General features: G+C 42.2%; 4 protein-coding genes across 4 annotated transcripts; 3 read left to right on the forward strand and 1 right to left on the reverse strand.

The window, feature by feature from the left end:
- Window positions 1-157: 157 nt before the first annotated feature.
- eif3f (eukaryotic translation initiation factor 3, subunit F) lies at window positions 158-4639 on the forward strand. The gene is made up of 7 exons (XM_061695121.1): window positions 158-298; window positions 636-706; window positions 951-1168; window positions 1239-1330; window positions 2794-2930; window positions 4255-4368; window positions 4476-4639. The coding sequence occupies exons 1-7, from the start codon at window positions 187-189 to the stop codon at window positions 4551-4553; spliced, it is 822 nt and encodes a 273-aa protein (XP_061551105.1). The 5' UTR covers window positions 158-186; the 3' UTR covers window positions 4554-4639.
- Window positions 4640-4910: 271 nt separating this feature from the next.
- LOC133412075 (MICOS complex subunit MIC26-like) lies at window positions 4911-5939 on the reverse strand. The gene has a single exon (XM_061695122.1). The coding sequence runs from the start codon at window positions 5783-5785 to the stop codon at window positions 5138-5140; it is 648 nt and encodes a 215-aa protein (XP_061551106.1). The 5' UTR covers window positions 5786-5939; the 3' UTR covers window positions 4911-5137.
- Window positions 5940-6098: 159 nt separating this feature from the next.
- dnaaf6 (dynein axonemal assembly factor 6) lies at window positions 6099-8449 on the forward strand. The gene is made up of 6 exons (XM_061695082.1): window positions 6099-6235; window positions 6329-6395; window positions 6470-6575; window positions 6694-6790; window positions 7239-7324; window positions 8320-8449. Exons 1-6 carry the CDS (start codon window positions 6146-6148, stop codon window positions 8447-8449), a joined length of 576 nt encoding a protein of 191 aa, XP_061551066.1. The 5' UTR covers window positions 6099-6145.
- A 959-nt stretch (window positions 8450-9408) lies between these two features.
- ralbp1 (ralA binding protein 1) lies at window positions 9409-18615 on the forward strand. Its single transcript, XM_061693854.1, has 10 exons — window positions 9409-9464; window positions 10581-10872; window positions 12665-13108; window positions 13738-14087; window positions 14330-14491; window positions 15383-15514; window positions 15590-15700; window positions 16349-16470; window positions 16548-16668; window positions 16820-18615. The coding sequence occupies exons 2-10, from the start codon at window positions 10623-10625 to the stop codon at window positions 17165-17167; spliced, it is 2040 nt and encodes a 679-aa protein (XP_061549838.1). The 5' UTR covers window positions 9409-9464; window positions 10581-10622; the 3' UTR covers window positions 17168-18615.
- The last annotated feature ends 12 nt before the right edge of the window (window positions 18616-18627 follow it).

Genomic DNA, 18627 nt, shown 5'->3' on the forward strand with positions numbered 1-18627 from the left:
GATTACAAAGCATAGTTCAGTTGCTATACTAAAATATAATGGATATTCTAATTAATAGGACATATTTCCTCATGTAATTTACACTCCGAAGCAGGAGTTGGCGGTATAATACTTAAAGTGGCTAAAATACTAAACAGTTAGCCGAAGTGAGGGACGAAGTAGTCCTTTCTCTTCCTTTTTTCCAACATGTCGGTGTTCGGGCCCGTCGTGAAGGTCCATCCCGTCGTCCTCGCGTCCATTTGCGACTCGTACGAGCGACGAAATGAGGGAGCGAGTCGGGTGATTGGCACCTTATTGGGTAAGGAGACATTTAAAAAAAAAAAAATGTATTTCTTCGTCGTATTGTGGCGTGCTAACTGGTGTTAGCATGTCTGTTGCTAACGCATGCTACCTCAGCTCACTAGCCGGCAGATAGCCTAGCCCAGTTAGCCGAGCAACATCACTTAAACCAGCTATTGAATATTCCCGTCATTTACTCCTAACATTACTCGGTCACATAGGGTCATATTGGACGCTCAATGTAGACTGTAACATTACTGATGCTGTTGTAAAGTCGGGTGAGCTATCTGTACTCTTGCTAACAATAGTTGGCTCAAACGTTTACTTATTTCAACATATGGCTTGTCCCCCTTCAGGTACCATTGACAAGCATTCGATCGAGGTGACCAACTGCTTCTCTGTGCCCCACAATGAGTCTGAAGACGAGGTGCGTTTTTATATCTTTCTGCTGTTTATTATTGTCACTATAGCTTAGGTTGAGCTGGACAGTACTCAACTCAAGCAAAAACAGCTGAAATTAGGTATGTGTAAAATTTAAATCTTGAAACAAAACCATCCTTTGTGTTTCCAAAAAGTAGCTGCATTTATACATTAGTTAATTTTATTGTATACCTTAGTGTTTGTTTTGTTTTTGCTTGATGGTGGTTGTGTGACACAACGCTCGTCATCAGGTCGCTGTGGACATGGAGTTCGCCAAGAACATGTACGAGCTCCACAAGCGGGTGTCACCCACCGAGGTCATCATCGGCTGGTACGCCACGGGCTTCGACATCACAGAGCACTCGGTGCTCATCCACGAGTACTACAGCCGCGAGGCCACCAACCCCATCCACCTGACAGCAGACACGGCCCTACAGAGCGGCAAGATGAACATCCGCGCCTATGTCAGGTCTGTCTCTCCATCTCTTTCCTCATTCGTTTGTGTGAACGACCACACGCTGACACTCCATCTCTCACAGTGCGCAGATGGGTGTGCCCGGGAAGACGGTTGGCGTGATGTTCACCCCACTCACGGTCAAATACATCTACTATGACACGGAGAGGATAGGCGGTAAGGAAGGCAACACTTTATTGAATGTGAACATTTCCACCTAGTGCTCTTGTCTTCTTCTGATTCTGGAAGTGAGGTTCTATCCATCAGTCACACTGCACTCAGTCCAGCACAGGCCCTTTATGTACCCTATCACAATCCCTTTTACATTGCCTTTAAAAGCAGGCATTTTTCTTCCTTTTCCCCATGTCGCTCTTCTATATGGGCAACATGGTCGACCGCACAGTTCTAAGGTCTAAAAGAAGATAAAGTGCAATTTGTCTACTGCAAAGAACTTGCGTGTCACAACAGCACATCTACGATCAACAACACAAGGTAACTTATCGACGTTAGCTAATTTTATATAGCCTACCACTGCTAGTTAGAACATGTTGTAATGCCCCAGCAAGTGATCAGCGATAGATGCAGCCACCTGTGCATTTTAATCACGTTATGGAACAAACAGCGAGAAAAGACAGAAACACGCGTTACATTCATACACAAGCGGCTATGATCACAACTGACGCACAGGCATTTAACAACATCCATATCGAGTGACCTGAGCTAACAGGCTGCACTCTCATTCATGGACGCACACATCACTCACCAGTCCAGACAGCTAACAGCCTGCACTCTCATTCATGGACGCACACATCACTCACCTGTCCAGACTCCACCTTTTAAAGCCATGCTCATTAAAAGTTACAGATATTACACTGTAGAACAGTGGTCACCAACCTTTTTTGCGCCACATACTGGTTCGGTCTGCGGCACGGTGGTTGGGGAGCACTGATGTAGAACGTGTGGTTTACGAACCCAAGTGGAGAAAAATAATACCTTCACATCACATGCACATTTTTGTATTGGTATTGTTGTTTGATAATGCAAAGTTAATTTGTATCCTATTACTTGCCAATGGGATAATCGGTCCAAGGCTCAATTCTAAAAATATTCAATGGGTTAAGCCCTATACTTGCTTCTCCTGCACCCATGCTGGCGTTGACATCGTCTAATTAGCTGATTGCATGATGCTGTGTCTCATTGTGAAAGGTCACTACACAGTTGTCAATATTTCTAGCCTCTGCTGGGTTCTGTGTGAAAGGTACAGGAGGAAAAGTATTTTGTCACAACTCTGTTTCATCCATTTTTCCGGATGTCTGTAACCCCTTTTGTACCATACGTCAAAGCTGTGTTGGACTGCAGTAAGAATTGTCTCTTATCTAATTTTGTGAAAGCACACACTGTCGTGACTAGATCCTGCCTTGGCTGGATTATGTGTAAAAGGCACATGAATGCAGTTATCTGTGTTGGTATGGGACCAAAAAGTACTGAACTGCTTGGTGGAAACATGGCATTTCTGAAGACTTATACTTGTCATTCACGGAGTTTAGTTCGGGGGAAAACAAAAATCACCACTCACAATATTTCACTGTATTATGTTTCCTTTTGTTTTTTTATTATATTTTATTTTATTTTTTATAAAGTGGATCTCCTGCAGAGAACACGCATCACTCCCAGTCGCACAAAGGGCCTGACGTCCGACCTCTCCCAGGTGGGCGGCTCGGCAGCCCGCGTCCAGGACATGCTGACCACCGTGCTGGCGTACATTGAGGACGTGCTGGTGAGTCTCTGCAGACATGTTGTCAATTTCCTCTTATCTCGAGTACTCTCGGAAAGTTGACCGAGGCTGTGCTCTGAATCACTCCCTATCCACTTTACGGTGCCCTGTATATTCATTCATTCATCTTCCGTTCCGCTTATCCTCACTAGGGTCGCGGACGTGCTGGAGCCTATAGCAACTAGCAAATTCGCCATTTTGTAGTGCTGTTTGAATGTGTAGTTAGTGGACATTAGACCTTATATAGTGCGATCAATATGTCGCACCGTGCATCTTTCAGAGGAGTGAACAACTAATGGTCACTAGAAAAGCGATACAGGTTAAATTCATTCCGTGACTATGCTTGTATCAGAAATCATCTTTCCCTGTTGAAATGAATGTGAATACAATTGAGCTGTTCCAGCCCCCTAGAAAAACACCCTGAACTTGCTTTTTAAAAGTTTTTTTCATCAGAAAAAATGCATTCAACAGGATTGTACTGCATAAAAACACCGTAATATTTGTTCTCCACATAACCTGCAAACACGGAAAATGCGTGTAAAAAAGACTGTACCTCATGTATTTATTGTCCTTAATATTTTTCCGTGGCAGTCTATTGGCAGCCGGCAAACCAGTTTAATGGCACATTACTGCCACCAACTGATGATGTCCTTCTACTGCAAGGAAGCCAATGTGAATTGATAGTGGCTGGATGTTGTGAAGTGTGCTGCCACCATCTAGCTGTGGGAATTTGAAGCACACTCTTATCTCAAAATTTGCTCGCATCTCAAGGCAACGCCTTGGTCAAATGACCGCTCATATCTCAAAACTTGTATCTCAAGGCACCACTATGTATCCCAGGATGCATTTCACTGATTAGAAAAAAACCAAAACAACAAGGATGGACATTAGGGTCTGTGTAGATTAAAAAAATACTCATCTCAAGGCAATGTTATTAATATTTATTATATAGGTCTACCAGATGATCCGGTACTTTGTAATTTTGTGACAGCGAGGTGGTAATTAACTCTCGTCTGAGTAGTGTTTGAAAACTATTTTTCATTTGACTGAGTAAACTATGTAGTCCACTATATATTGGGATTATTTATAAATTAAGGACTAGGTAGGGAATGAATGAATGATTTCCAACAAATGTTTTGCAGTGACTCAAAAATGGCGGTCAAACACTGGATTAAATAATCTGTTGGATGTAGTCACTTTGACCGGAAATGTATGCAATATAAAGTTTAGAGGACATAAATCAGATCAGCAAGAAGTAGGTAGGTGTTCTTCCGAGAATTACATATTAGCGAGCAATCCGCTAAACGACTAACTTGATACATCTCAGTCTGGCAAGGTGACAGCGGACAACAGCGTGGGCCGTTTCCTGATGGACCTCGTCAACAAGGTGCCCACCATCCCAACAGAGGACTTTGAGGACATGATCAACTCGAACATCAATGTATGTTTGGCTCCCTTTTTATGGATGATTTATGGATCAAGAGTTCTATCGCGGAATTAGATTAAACCAACACCTCAAGTAATGCTATTTCAAATGTTTGATCACAGGACCTCCTGATGGTGACCTACCTGTCCAACCTCACCCAAGCCCAGATCGCCCTCAATGAGAAGCTGGTGCTGCTCTGAGGCACCACTATTTAATTTTTGTGTACGATATTTCTTTTTCTCAGACAAATAAAAGCAAAATATTCCCGGAGTCCATTCCACTTCAAGCTGGGTGTGAAGTTATTTTAAATGATTTGTCTTTTAATGCATGTTCTAGTGATCTATGGTATGGCAATTGTAAACACTGGTAGTAATGTAGTCAGGGTGGGAATTTCATATTGGCTCATTAATCAGTGATGTGATATTATGTCAATGAACGTGGTGGTATTGATACTGTATTGGGGAAAAGAAGAATCGCAACGTAACTCATCGATCAATGATGTCACTATCTCAATACTACGATAGCAATAACAATATTTGTTACAGTGGTAACTGGAAAATTTCAATATTGACATTTTGTCCCACCCTCTCTACATCGTCAATTGTTTCTGAGTAGACTGCAGTCTGGGAAAAACTTGGAATTGTTTTTATTATTACTACTATTATTCATTTTCTGCATAAATATACATTCTGATAGTCCAGCCTGAGTTATCTTGGTACAAAAAGTAGGCATGAACGAGCACCCAGTTGTTAAAGCTGCTGGTGTCTTCCTGCTTTGGCGATCCTCAGCGTTTCCCTTCAGAGTTGCCGCCCGGCTCGGCCTTCTTGCTTTGCGGCTTCATGATCTTCTCCACGGTGGCGTAGCCGTGCACGGCGCCTTCGTACAGGGTGTCCCCGGCGGACCTGGCGATGGTCGCCGCCTTATCTGGATAGTAGAGGGAGCCGCAGGTGGCCATCAGGCCCGCCGGGTAGATGAACCTCTTGACCCGCGAGCGCCTGGCGAGAAGCAGCCCCAGCACGCCGGTCAAGCCGATGATGCCGGCCCGCGCGTAGAAGTCTCCCGGCGGATTTTTGAGGAACACCCAGGTGTCTCCCCCCAGCCGCACCGCGCTTTGGACTTTGGGTTCGATGCGGTCGTAGGTGGTCCGACACCAAGCCGCGTACGGCTCCGCGAGCTTCCTCAGGGTAGCGACGCTCTGCTCCAGTTGCCCTGCTTTGGGCTCCTCGGACGCGGATTTCTCTTGTCGCGACGCGGCGTACAGCGACAGGTCCTCCCGGTTCAGCTTGGCGGGCGTGGGCTTCTTTCCGTCACCCGCTACGGCGTAGACTGTGGCCGGCCACAAGGTGAAGGCTCCGACCATGAGTCTACCTGTCACCTTCAACATGATCCCTGGTAGCCATGCGTGGCCAATACGGCGGCCCAGGAGGGACATGCTTCCTCGAGGCAAAACGTTCAATTATCCCCTTATAACATCTATAGCAACTTCGTTAACGTGTTTTGTGCGTATTTCATCCATAAAACAGTTTCTTTACTTATCACTTTGATTACTTTAAGTAATTAATAGTTATTTGTTGGTGGAACACGAATTCCCCCGTCGACCGTATTATGGAGTGTCGCTTTAAACGTCACACGTTACGAGTGGACGTTTTATCGCGCTTATTCCTGTGACGTTGTCGGTTACCTTGACAACAACGGTGTCTCTAGGAAACAACAGTGGAACGACACTTTCTGTAAGAGTTGTACTTTCAGAAAGGAGAATAGTCGTTATATAGTTATTTCATTTGAAAAAAAAATGGAATATCTTCAAGTTTCATCCATTCAGAACATCCAGGCGCTGTCCGCCTTGCTTTCCACTCAACAAGATGATGATGATGATTATCAAGTGAGTGAATTTATTTTCCTATGTCTGTGGTTTTCTTTTTTTTCCCCTCCTTCTGAAGCCTATTGTAATTTTTCCCACTCAAAATCTCTCCAGGATGTGTCTCCTTATGCCAAGATGGGCCCAGGACACATAGGCCCCCTGGCCAAAAAAGAGAAAGAAGGTAAACTTCTCCTAAAAAAAAAATAAATAATAATTATTGTATATTTTTTTTTTATGTGCGTTTGTCTGTTTCAGAGTCGTCGGCATATGAGAAGAAGAACAGCAAAGAAGTGTGGAGCGAGGAAGAGGTGCCCGAAGGCCCACAGTATGATGATGTCACCGACCCAAGGCCGCAGCCTGAGTATGTCCACAATAGCAAAACATGAAAATGTTCATGTTTTCCTCCCAAATTCAACATATTCTCCTGTTTGGAGGTCACAGTAGTCAAACTGTAAGACTTGTGTGTGTTTTGTGTATAGATATGAAATCATCCTCAAGCAGAGTGTTGGCACAGAGGATCTCTTTTTGGGCCTAAGCAGAAAGGACCCGTCCTCCATGTGCTGTGAAGCAATGCTGGTAATAAACCATATTATGTAAAAGTTACTTTTTTATTGCTTGCATACATATAGTTGTGTCTCTGGATTGTCTGCCCACCCATCAAGTGTGAAATTCCACAACCAAGTCAATCTCCATCTGAAAGCACGTTTTTTCTAAATTTGATGATGCAACAGTGAGGTTAATTTAAATAATACTATTTAACGCTGCCCCACACACCATGACTTGGCAGCTAGGCGAAGTGAAGGTCAGCCATTTTCAAGCAATGGCAGCACTACACAGTAGCTCGGACCAACCCAGTATTGACCACACACATAAGTGTTTGAAAAATACTCATATTTGTCCCTATTTTTTGGATGTGTCTGCCTCACTTTATAGGATGGTCACTGGAGAGTTTGAAAGCATAGACTCAACTATGGCTCATAAACAAAAGAAATAAAATGTTGATGGTGTATATTTCTACAATCAGGTGAAAATCAAACTTCCTGACAGCAAACTGTCAGATGTGACTCTGGACGTGAAGGAGAAGTTCCTTGACCTTCGGACACCGAAATAGTAAGAAACATTCTCATAACCTTTTATTACCTATAACTGTGCTCATGACACCCCTCTATCCGACAATACAGTAGTAATATTCCTCTGAGATCACCAATTTTTGGGGACGTTTTGTTCATAAACAAAAAAATTCAGCCCCCGAAGCAATTGTAACGCCACAACATGAACTGTAATAACAGTGTCTATCACCAGTAGACAAAAGTGTCAAGAATCTGTGCCTGGGGGAAAAAAAAAAAAAATCTACTCTTTTGGTTTGAAGTGGCCATTTTAAGCGACATCTACACTATGTTCCTGGCGGCCACCGCTTTTCCTTTTCAGGCCACTTTGGACAAGACAATGCAGGGGGGATGGGCAAACATGACAGGCCGCGAAAGCTGTGGATGCCCAGCAAGATTGCTTTTCAAAAGTGCGGGTGAGAAACCTCAGGCGGCTGTAGTAATGCATCTAAACCTGACCGTACAAATTTGGGCAAATTCAAATTTCCGTCGGTCCGTTGTGGGATTGGATGCGTATGTATTCCGCGGCATCTCACACTTGGTGCCTACAACTCTTGTAAAGCTCAGCCATGTGTTTAATTTTCATACAATGCCTTCATGTTAAATGTGTGTGTTTGTGTGTGAAAAAGAGCGCGCACACTGTGCAGTATGCATGTTAAAAATGGGAACGTTTGTATGTTTTGGTACAAGCGATGGATTAGTAAATTAGTTGTTGAAAAAATGAAATATATATATATATATATATATATATATATATATATATATATATATATATTATTGCGGCAGTATGTGCATCTCCGCGCTGATGCCACCTCTGGAGCCGGAACCAGCAGGGGAGTTTCAATGGACTCTGCTTGCACCACAAATGTGCTCCAAAGCTGCAAAAATCTCATGGCGCACAACATTTAGAGCAAACGGGGCTGCTGTGGCAACATAGCCTCAGATTTGGTTTTGGTTTTCAGGTTGTAAATCTGCACATATTGTGTCTTAACGTTACAGTAGACTGGCTCTCCACCTCCCGCACCCAGTCCACCACCAGGAGGGCAAGGCTCAGTTTTTCAGCGAGAGGGAGGAGCTAGAGGTGACGCTGGTGATGAATCGACCACTGGACGCCGTCAACATGCAGTGAAATTCGACAGCCCACGAGATCGCACCTGCACCGGATCGCATGCTGCTGAACTATCTAACTGCCGACTGATGTGGACTATACACATTGACCCAATACAGTACAGTGTAAGGAGTGAATAAGTGTCCCCACGACACATTTTGAACCCCCTAACCCTCAGTTTGGGTTACTCTGTCCTAAGCTGCAATTGTAATGTTTTTATATTTCAATTTACTATTTTTTTTAGATTATGCAGTGAACGCCAAAAGGAGTTATACGCTATTTTTGTCTTTCCTTCCTGACCTTCCCTCCCTCTACCTTCCCTTTTGCCATCCTTCCTTCACCCCTTCCTTGTTTCCTGCCTTTCTTTCCCTCCATTCTTCCTTTGGTCCTTCTTTTCTCCCTATCTTCTTTATTTATTTTCTTTCTTTCCCTTCTTCCTTCACCCCTGATCTTCTTTACTTCCATCCTTCCTGGCCTTCCCTCTTTTCTTTTTTATTTCTTTCTTTCTTTCTGACTCATTTATATTTTATCCTACTTTTCTGCCTGCCTTTCTTCAGTCCCCATCCAAAACTAGAATCCACTTTTTTCCTTCCTAAAATTATTTGTCATTATTCACGGTACCTGTAAAAACAAAATTAACATTTTAAAATGCATATCTAATTTTGGCCTACTCTGTAGCATGTGCACGTTTACAGTACCTCCAAAGAATTCATCATATTTTCTGCGTCCTTGATCACGAATTTCAAGCGTTTTACAGCAATCTGGTGCACAAACGTTGACTGTAATAAAATAAGGAAAATAAAGTTGAGTTAAAAAAAACCTTAGTTTAACTTTTATTTATGTCAGTTTTTGTCATTATTTAAAAAGAGTAAACGACATGCTCCGTCTAGATTTGAAGTTTAAGTGACCGCGGTCTCGCTCTCAAACTACGCCTCCCAGCATGCACCTGTTCCATTGCGCAGGCGCAGACCGCTTTATTTAGTGCACAGCCCTGAGACAACCGGAAACGGCAACACTGTGGAATTGACTGCAATTGGTAAAGTTGATCACTTACTAGGCTTCACTCGTCAGTATAGCTTTTTTTTTAATTTTTTTTTTTTATTAATATATATAAAACACTTTTAAACGTCTGATTTTCTATTTAAAAGATGAGCGAAACAAGCTAAAGGAAGTGTCCCTAATCGACTAGCATAGCTTAAAGTATCGTTAGCTCCCACGGGCCCCTCCATTCAGAGCTTAGCGCTTTCTTTTTGACACTTTTGCTGACAATAGCCTGCTAATACTCGCTTATTCTGTAGGGTGAACCTGTAAAACCCTCAGGAAAACATTGCAATGACAGGCCGTTTTTGTTTGATAGGTCGAGAGGTTTAGTGACGCATTAACGTCTTTTTGGTGACTACACATGATTAAAAATGCATTTATTCTGGGGCAATTTCACCTGTAATGACAGGTTGGTAAACATTAGCTAATAGTTTGTTTGTATGCATTCAATGTTTGTAAATTTCAGCAGTTTTAATGCTACAATAATCGCACTGATCTAAATCAAACACAATTCATAATTCAATCTTTTAACGAGTTGGTTTTAATACATCAAAACGGTATGAAATTGATTATAGAATGGCCTCCTCATAGGTTTGAGCGTAGTATTGTATAAAAATGAAAAAATCAATCAGACGCCTTTGATTTTCGGAGGTGTTATTTTATTATTCATTTAATCTCCTAACTGGTGATACACTGCTGCACTGTTAGTGGTAGAATTAGGATTATTTGTAGCTGCATTTCTATCTAATAGAATCTACCTACAACGTTTTAGTTGTAGGTAGATCTGATTCAGTATATTGAGTGATGCAGATCAGCATTCTATGGGCTCCTGGACCTCTTGAAAGTACTACCCCCTCACCAGGGTCTTCTTTTTGCCCTGGTAAATTATGTGAGAACTAAATTCAGGCCACCAAACACCAAATGCCCATAAATTCCAGGGGAAATTGCCCACGGTGGGAAAGCATCATTTTAGAAGGGACACGTGTGTGAAAGCCTGTAAAGTCCGATTTTTCGAGAGGAAAAAAAAAAAGTCAAAAGTAAAAGTAGGTTGCCCACCCCTGTCCTAACAGGAAAATGAAGACTGTGTGACTAATGGATGTCAATTTCACAGGCTTGATGGCGGGTAAGGCGTGATCGGCGCAGCCCAGCCATCATGACCGAATGCTTCCTGCCGCCCAGCAGCAGCCCCGCCGAGCAGCGGCGGGCGGAGCACCCGGGTGGCGTGGCGCGCACCCCCAGCTCCGAGGAGATCAGCCCGACCAAGTTTCCCGGGTTGTACCGCACAGGTGACCCGTCGTCGCCACATGATGGCCTCCACCACGAGGCGCCCGACGCCTATGTGTCAGACGATGACAAAGAGCACAGCAAGAAGAAGAACAAGTTCAAGAAGAAGGAGAAGCGCAGTAAGTGGAAACTCTGTTATAAAAAATTTTTACAATAAAAATAAAACAGACGAGAGGGAAAAGGAAGGTCTTTGCAGAGAGATGGTGTCACCTTGTGGCATTTCATAAGTATTGATGGTTCCGTTTCCTGTTCTTTCGTTATCATCCTACTTTGACCTTGTCATTGTCGTTGCGTGATTTCTGCTGTGGTGCTGCAAAAAAAGAAAAACGAATTGTTTTTTTTTAATAAGTCAGATGCTCACGTGATTTGATGATGGCTCACGTAAGGCTGTTTTTAGGCATTAGTGTATTAAGAATATATATTTTTTAGAATACACTAATCCCTGTTCTATCGTGGTTCACGTGTCGCGGTCCCGCAAAAGTGCATTTTTTTTATTATACTTGATACTGTACTTTTTTAAATACTTTTTGTACAATATTTTTGTGTTATGCATTTCTTTTGCTCTCAATACATGAGTTTAAATGTGTTTATGTTGTATTAAAGGTGTGTTTAAAGACCTTGAAAAAAAATTCCCAAGTAAATGCTACAAAAACATGCCTAGAGTATAATAAGATATTTCTGTATCACAGATTTCACATATTGCGCCGGTGGTCTGGAACATAACCCTGGCGATGGCAGGTGGGATTATTGTATAGAAGTATTGTGATACATTAAATTACTGTTTTACACTAATAACTTTTTTTATTAACTGGAAGAAGTCACATGATTTCTACCGCCTTTTTGTGTAATAATTATAGTTACCAAATATGGTTCCTTACCCAATACAGGGCGATTAACTATAATTGGTCACAATTATTGGCTAATTCTTTTATGTATTATTAAGAATATATTTTATATATTACGCAATTATTGTGGTGCATTAATTTGTACTTTTTTTAGTCAACTTCTTTCCCCAAAATTTATATTACTTCAATATTATTATAATCATGACATACATGTTTGAAATGTCTTTTATTCTATTTATTATATATGCACTATTACTATTACCCGGGCTACTTGCTGATATGCTGTGAGAAGTCACAGGTTTCTACTGCCAGTGTAGCATCCATTTTGTCTTCAGTGACCAAATATGGTTCCTTGCCCTTTAAAGGGCTGCTAATTATAATTGTTCATAATTGTTAAAGTATTATTATTTATTATTATGAATATATTTCATCAATTATGCAATTATTGTGGTACATTAAGGGGCTTTTAAAAAACTTTTTTTTTTTACTTAAGTAGCTTTTTGATTGGCTGGAAAGTCTTTTCGTGAAGGTGTGTGGTATGCATTGACTACAGTTACCAAATATGCTTAATTATAATTTTCTGTATTTATTAGAATATTGTCATGTATTGTTAAGGATATATAATATATATTTTTCATGCTTAGTGTGTACATTTATTGTCACATTTTGTTTCTGAGGGCATCAGCGTCCTCTTTTCCACTTGATCAAAGTTGGACGCTGTGGTCGACAGTGTTACCATGGTAACGTTAAGTGAGCGCTCGTTTGTTTTCAGCTCTGGCTTCCGAGAGTGGAAGTTAACGGACAATTTGGGGACGCAGCCACCCTCTCACCCACCTTTTGTTTTCGAAACCCGGTGATATAAGTGAACACTAATTGTCTTGTCAATGATTATAAATGATTTAAAATTAGGGAGGTTGAGGCATTAGGGAGCTGTGCTACATTAGCGGCTGACCTGTTTTTTCCAAGCACCCCCCTGCCCCCCTTTTTCTCCCACCTCCCTTCCTGTTTCTCATGTAGAAAAACTAACTAGAACTCTCTCTCGCTCTCTCTCTTTCTGTCGACCCAGCGGAAGGATACGCCGCCTTCCAGGAGGACAGCTCAGCCGATGAGGCCGAAAGTCCGTCCAAGATGAAGCGCTCCAAAGGCATCCACGTGTTCAAGAAGCCCAGCTTCTCCAAGAAGAAGGAGAAGGACTTCAAGGTGAAGGAGAAGGGCCCCAAGGAGGCCAAGGACAAGAAGTCCAAGGACCTCACGGCCGCCGACGTGGTCAAGCAGTGGAAGGAAAAGAAAAAGAAGAAGAAGCCCACAGCTACCGCCGCCCCCACCGCCGATGTGGAGATGCTGCCAGCGGAGATGCCCGCATTCAGGCCAATCTTCGGTGCCCCCCTGGCGGAGGCGGTGAAGCGGACTGCGCTATACGATGGTATCCAACTGCCCGCAGTCTTCAGGGAGTGTGTCGACTACATCGAGAATTACGGCATGAAGTGTGAGGGCATCTACCGCGTTTCAGGTATGCTAACACAATCAAAATGGTTAGAAGATAGTAACACCGTCTTAATTTGAGAGGTGACAAACTGGGAGGAGAGAGCCTACAAAAAGCAACTGCAGAGGACAGCAACAAGACCTGCTAATTTGTGGTTTGGGAATGGGATAGAGAGAGAAAAAAGAGGGAACAAAAAGCAACGACAACACCTTTTAGTATGTAGTTTGATAGGGGACAGACAGAGAGGAGATACAAAATAAAAGCAATAACTAACAGGCAGCTATAACAGCAGTTACAATAAGACCTGCTAGTGTGTAGTTTGAGAGCGGCTAAATAGAGAACAGACAACAAAAAGCAATAGTAACACTTTATTTTTATTTTTTATTTTTTTAGAGGGGACAGACAACAATATAAATTACACTTGCTGGAATGTAGTTTGAATAGGGACAGAGAACAGAGACATAAAAAGAATTAACAAAAGACATTCATAATTATAATGCTTGCTAGTATGTAGTTTTAAGGAGGACAGACTGTGACAAAAGAGATGCAAAACAACCACAATATCACTTTCTAGCATTTAGTTTCAGAAGGGACAGGTGGAGAGAAGAAAGATTAAAAAGACAGTATAACGGACTCGTCTTCCATGGCCCTATCAGGTATGAAGTCCAAAGTGGATGAGCTCAAGGCGGCGTATGACCGAGAGGAGTGCCCGTGCCTGGAGGAGTACGACCCTCACACGGTGGCCAGCCTCCTCAAGCAGTACCTGCGCGAGCTGCCCGACAACCTGCTGGGCCGAGACCTGGCGCAGCGCTTCGAGGACGCGTGCGGCCGGCAAGCGGACGCCGACAAGGTGAGCGAGTTCCAGCGGCTGCTGGCCGAGGCGCCGCCCGAGAGCTGCCTCCTGCTGGGCTGGCTGGTCACCCACATGGACCACGTCATCGCCAGGGAGGCCGACACCAAGATGAACATCCAGAACATCTCCATTGTCCTCAACCCCACCATACAGGTCCCTGTGACTTTTTTACATTTACATAAAATGGGTCACTTTGTTTATCTTTGAAGCTCTGGCCTACTTTAGAGCATTTATTCCTCTTACACTTTCTAAGTGTGCCATTTTTTGCATACATTGGTGCCTTGACTTACAACTTTAATTCGCTCCGTCATTGCTCTTCTTTGATGGGTTTAGGAGTGACTTCCAACTGTTTACCCCCCCCCCCCCCCCCCCACACACACACACCTTTGTTACAGATCGGAAACCGGGTCCTCTACATTTTCTTCACACACGTAAAGGATCTGTTCGGCGACGTGGTCCTGAGGCAGGTGGTGCGTCCCCTCCGCTGGTCCAACATGGCCACCATGCCGGCGCTACCCGAGACCCAGGACAGCATCAAAGAGGAGATCAGACGACAGGTGAGTGGACAAAATTTTGTCATCTCTTTTCTTGCTGCCCTTAGTCTCCCCTCAAATTGCTGCCCTTAGTCTCCCCTCAAATTAAATCTCCTTTTACTTTTGAGGCTGTATGGCTGGAAATAACAAAATTATACTTTATACTCCAGTCTCTGCTGCAGTGGTCCATTTTCTTGCCGCCCGCAGTCTCCCCAAAAGTAAAATTTGTCTTCTAACTTTTAAAACTAAAAATGACCAAAATAAACACTATACTCAGCAGTCTCCATTTTGCTGCAGTGGTCCACTTTCTTGCTGCCCTCCATCTTCTCGAGTAAAATTAGCCTCCTTTAACTTTTGAGGAGGTATGGCTCAAAATGACAATTAAACTTATACTCCACAGTCTCTGCTTAACTGGGATAGTTCATTTGTTGCTGCCCTCCTGAATACAATAAGTCTCTGTTTAAATGTTGAGGATTTATGGATGGAAATGACAAAACTAAACACTACACTCCACTGTCTCCACTTAGCTGCAGTTGTCTGTTTTTCTACTGCCCTAAGTCTCCTCTTGAATAAGTCTCCTATAACCTTTGACGAAGCATGGCAAGAAACGATAACAGTTAACCTTATTCGCCACGGTCTGTACTTGGTTGCGGTAGTCCATTTTGTTGCTGCCCGCAAGCTCCTCTTGAATACAGTTAGTCTAACGTTTGAGAATGTAGGGCAAGAAATGGCAACAGTAAATTTGATACTCCACAGTCTCCACTTAGCTGCAATGGTCCATTTTCTTGCAGCCCGCTTTCTTTTGTTAAATAAGTCTCTTCCATTGTTTTTGTTTTATTAGCGAGTGTTGACCCAACCGGTGCGTTCATTGCAGCCTGTTTTTCATTGTTTTGACTCAAAAGCGTGTTCTTGTAGGAGTTCTTGCTCAACTGCCTGCACAGGGACCTGCAGGCCGGTGTGAAGGATTTGTCCAAAGAGGAGCGCTTGTGGGAGGTCCAGAGAATCCTCACCGCTCTCAAGCGCAAGCTGAGGGAGGCCAAGCGACAAGTGAGAGGCGCTCACATTCGAACGCGACCGCCTCCCCGAGTTGCACGATGGTGACTAATTTTTTTGACGCTTCAGGAGTGCGAGACCAAGATTGCGCAGGAGATTGCCAGCCTGTCCAAGGAGGATGTTTCCAAAGAAGAGATGACTGAGAACGAAGAGGAAGTGGTTAACCTCTTACTGGCTCAGGTGAGTGCCTCGCCACTTAACTTATAACTCACGCTAGTTCTTTCACTGGATTAATAAACTGGGGTTTTGATATTGTTGGAAAATGCTTTTATTGTCATTGAATCTTGAAAATTGCAAAATTTTGGATCAACACAATTTTGTATTTTTAAACTATCAAGTCAACGCTTTCAAGACAATTTAATGAATATTTGATAATTTGTCATGAAAATTTAAATAAAATGTATACCTCTATAATAAAACAAGTGATAAAATATGTATAATCTATAACATTTAAAAATATCAAATACATGTATGAAATTAATGATTATTTGTAGAACATTTTAGAATTTATTATGCAGAATTAAATTAAAATATCCAGTTATTAATTCATACTAAAATTTGTATATTGTAAATGTATAAAAAATAAAATTTAAATATTTTAATATTGATAACATATGTACTACATTTCTGAACCTGAAAATAACACAGTATTAACTTAAAATATGTAATTAAACATCAAACAATACACTATAGAGTAATGTATAGTCAGATGTGTTATTTGTTTTTTTCTATTATTTTCTTTAGTTATTTTTTTTTAATCCTGTTTAAAGTGCTGTTAGGTGTTTTAAAGGGTGCTTATGAATAAAATGTATCCACATGTCTGGTCAGGAAAATGAGATCCTGACAGAGCAAGAGGAGTTGATCTCTCTGGAACAAGTATTGCGCCGACAGATTGCCGCCGAGAAGGAGGAGATCGAGAGGCTGCGGGCGGAGATCGCAGACATCCAGAGGTAAGAGGCCCTGTGGCTGTAATTTCCTCGCGTTATAGTCCCGTAGTACCACATAGAGCCCTAATATTCCTCTACAGTCGTCAGCAGGGCCGCAGCGAAACCGAGGAGTATTCGTCAGAGAGTGAGAGCGAGAGTGAGGACGAGGAGGAGCTGCAGATGATCCTAGAGGACCTTCAGAAGCAAAACGAGGAGCTGGAGGTAAGGAGGAATGGAAAAAATGCCTCAAAAAGTCAACAACAAATGATTTCAAACTGTCATCACGTGAGATCTCAGCAAATCTCATGAGAACTAAGCTCAGTGCGCACATAAAAGATTAACTTGACAAGGTTTTTTTGTGATGCCACCACAGAACAAGAACACCCACCTGAACCAGGCCATCCATGAGGAGCAGGAGGCTATCTTGGAGCTGCGTGTCCAGCTGCGCCTGCTGCAGAACCACAAGTTGCAGCATGAGCTCACCGCGCAGCCGGCGCCCCCGGCGCCCCCTCCACCACCACCACCACCACCACCAGCCGAGCAAGCCGTGCCCACGCAGCCCAGCCCGGAGGCCCGAGGTGGGGGCGAGGAGCAGGCCAAGGTCACGGACAGCAGCAGCAGCAGCGCCGCCTCTGCCTCAGTCACGGCGCCCGTCGGAAAGACAGTCAAGGATCCTCCCAAACCGTCACTGAGCAAAGAAAGGCGGGATGGCAACATGTGAGGCAAAGATAAAAGAAAGGCGTTCCTTTGTTTAAAAAAAATATTTTTTTTACATCATTGCCTCATCTTACGGTGACATTGACTAAATAATTACAGATCTAAAAAGTCCTCGTGGTGGCCTTTAATATGATGTGTGTGTCAAAAAGTTTTTTTTGCAAATTGATTTTTGACCCGGCATTGACATTTTCAAGAAAAAAAAAAAATAATTTGTCATTGTTTCATCATGCGACAACATTGACTAAATTTATAATAAAAAGTACAGACCTGGAAAGTCCTTGTAGAGGCCTTTAATATGACGTGTGAGTCGATGATGATGCAAATTTATTTTTGGCTTGCCTGGTAGTTAATTTTGACACTTCATCTTAAGGCAACATATTGACTAAATAATTACAGATCTGGAATGTGTTCAGAAAGGCCTTTAATATGGCATGAGTTGATGAGGTTTGCGGAGAATTTGTTTTGACAAGGTTATTGATAAACGTTGCCATTTTCAAGCAAAATATTTTGCTTTTTTTTTTTTTCCATCATTCTGCTTATTGGAAGCATTCTCGCTAATTAATTACAGAGCTGGAAAGGGCTTGCTCAGTCCTTTAATATGATGTTTGAGTCTGACCTATGTTGCAAATTGATTTTTGACTTGGTTAGTCATTTTCAAGCCGAAAAATATTTTCATCATGCTTTTGTCTTACGGTGACATATTGACTTAATAATTACAAATCTGGAAGGCCTTCGTTGATGCGTTTAATTTGACGTGTGAGTCGTTGACGCATATTTTTTAAAATCATTTCATCTTATGACATACTGACTAAATAATTACAGATCTGGAAAGCACTTGTCAAGACCTTGAGTTGATAGGGTTTTAATTGGTTTCGAACCTGTGGTCTGTGAGCAATATTTGTCCGTCTGTGCAACTCTGATGATAATGAAACCACAAAGCCCACAAATACTTATGTATAATAATGTATTCAGTCATCATATATTTTCATAAATTCATGTCGACATTACACTGTGCCAAAATGAAGACTGGTTGAACAAAAAAATAAATAAAAAAATCCTCTTTGAATACGTACGATGGCTTTAAATATTTAAATTGTATACTTGGATTTCAATGAAGTGTTCTCGTAATATATAAATTATGTACAAATATATTGTCGATAACGAACGGCAGGAAGGAGTGTTACTGTCCAATCATCTCCATGGTAATTGTGATGATTTCTCATGTTTTATTTTTTTTATTTTTATTAAACTCTCCTTTTCTCTTATGGCTATTAGTTGCAGACATGGGTGTGATCTTTCACATTTCATGCTCACCCCCCCATGTTGTTATTTTTTTTTAAATGTACGCATTAATTGATTTATGCTTCTAGTCTCATGATCTAACATGTTATTAATAACCCTGTGACTGAAACACTTATATGCTGTGAGGAATAAAGTGAGTGTCCGTTTTGAGTGATTTGTTTG

This window comes from Phycodurus eques, chromosome 13 (genome assembly GCF_024500275.1).
Source record: "Phycodurus eques isolate BA_2022a chromosome 13, UOR_Pequ_1.1, whole genome shotgun sequence".
Lineage (NCBI taxonomy): Eukaryota > Metazoa > Chordata > Actinopteri > Syngnathiformes > Syngnathidae > Phycodurus > Phycodurus eques.

Excerpts from the sequence above, each read along its gene's own strand:
- eif3f (XM_061695121.1), top strand. The coding sequence starts at position 187 with ATGTCGGTGTTCGGGCCCGTCGTGAAGGTCCATCCCGTCGTCCTCGCG. Across the intron at positions 707-950 it reads ACAATGAGTCTGAAGACGAG|GTCGCTGTGGACATGGAGTT; the intron begins GTGCGTTTTTAT and ends GCTCGTCATCAG. Across the intron at positions 4,369-4,475 it reads TGATCAACTCGAACATCAAT|GACCTCCTGATGGTGACCTA; the intron begins GTATGTTTGGCT and ends GTTTGATCACAG.
- LOC133412075 (XM_061695122.1), bottom strand. The coding sequence starts at position 5,785 with ATGTCCCTCCTGGGCCGCCGTATTGGCCACGCATGGCTACCAGGGATC.
- dnaaf6 (XM_061695082.1), top strand. The coding sequence starts at position 6,146 with ATGGAATATCTTCAAGTTTCATCCATTCAGAACATCCAGGCGCTGTCC. Across the intron at positions 6,396-6,469 it reads GGCCAAAAAAGAGAAAGAAG|AGTCGTCGGCATATGAGAAG; the intron begins GTAAACTTCTCC and ends TGTCTGTTTCAG. Across the intron at positions 7,325-8,319 it reads GACCTTCGGACACCGAAATA|TAGACTGGCTCTCCACCTCC; the intron begins GTAAGAAACATT and ends TTAACGTTACAG.
- ralbp1 (XM_061693854.1), top strand. The coding sequence starts at position 10,623 with ATGACCGAATGCTTCCTGCCGCCCAGCAGCAGCCCCGCCGAGCAGCGG. Across the intron at positions 10,873-12,664 it reads CAAGAAGAAGGAGAAGCGCA|CGGAAGGATACGCCGCCTTC; the intron begins GTAAGTGGAAAC and ends CTGTCGACCCAG. Across the intron at positions 14,492-15,382 it reads AAGAGGAGATCAGACGACAG|GAGTTCTTGCTCAACTGCCT; the intron begins GTGAGTGGACAA and ends GTGTTCTTGTAG.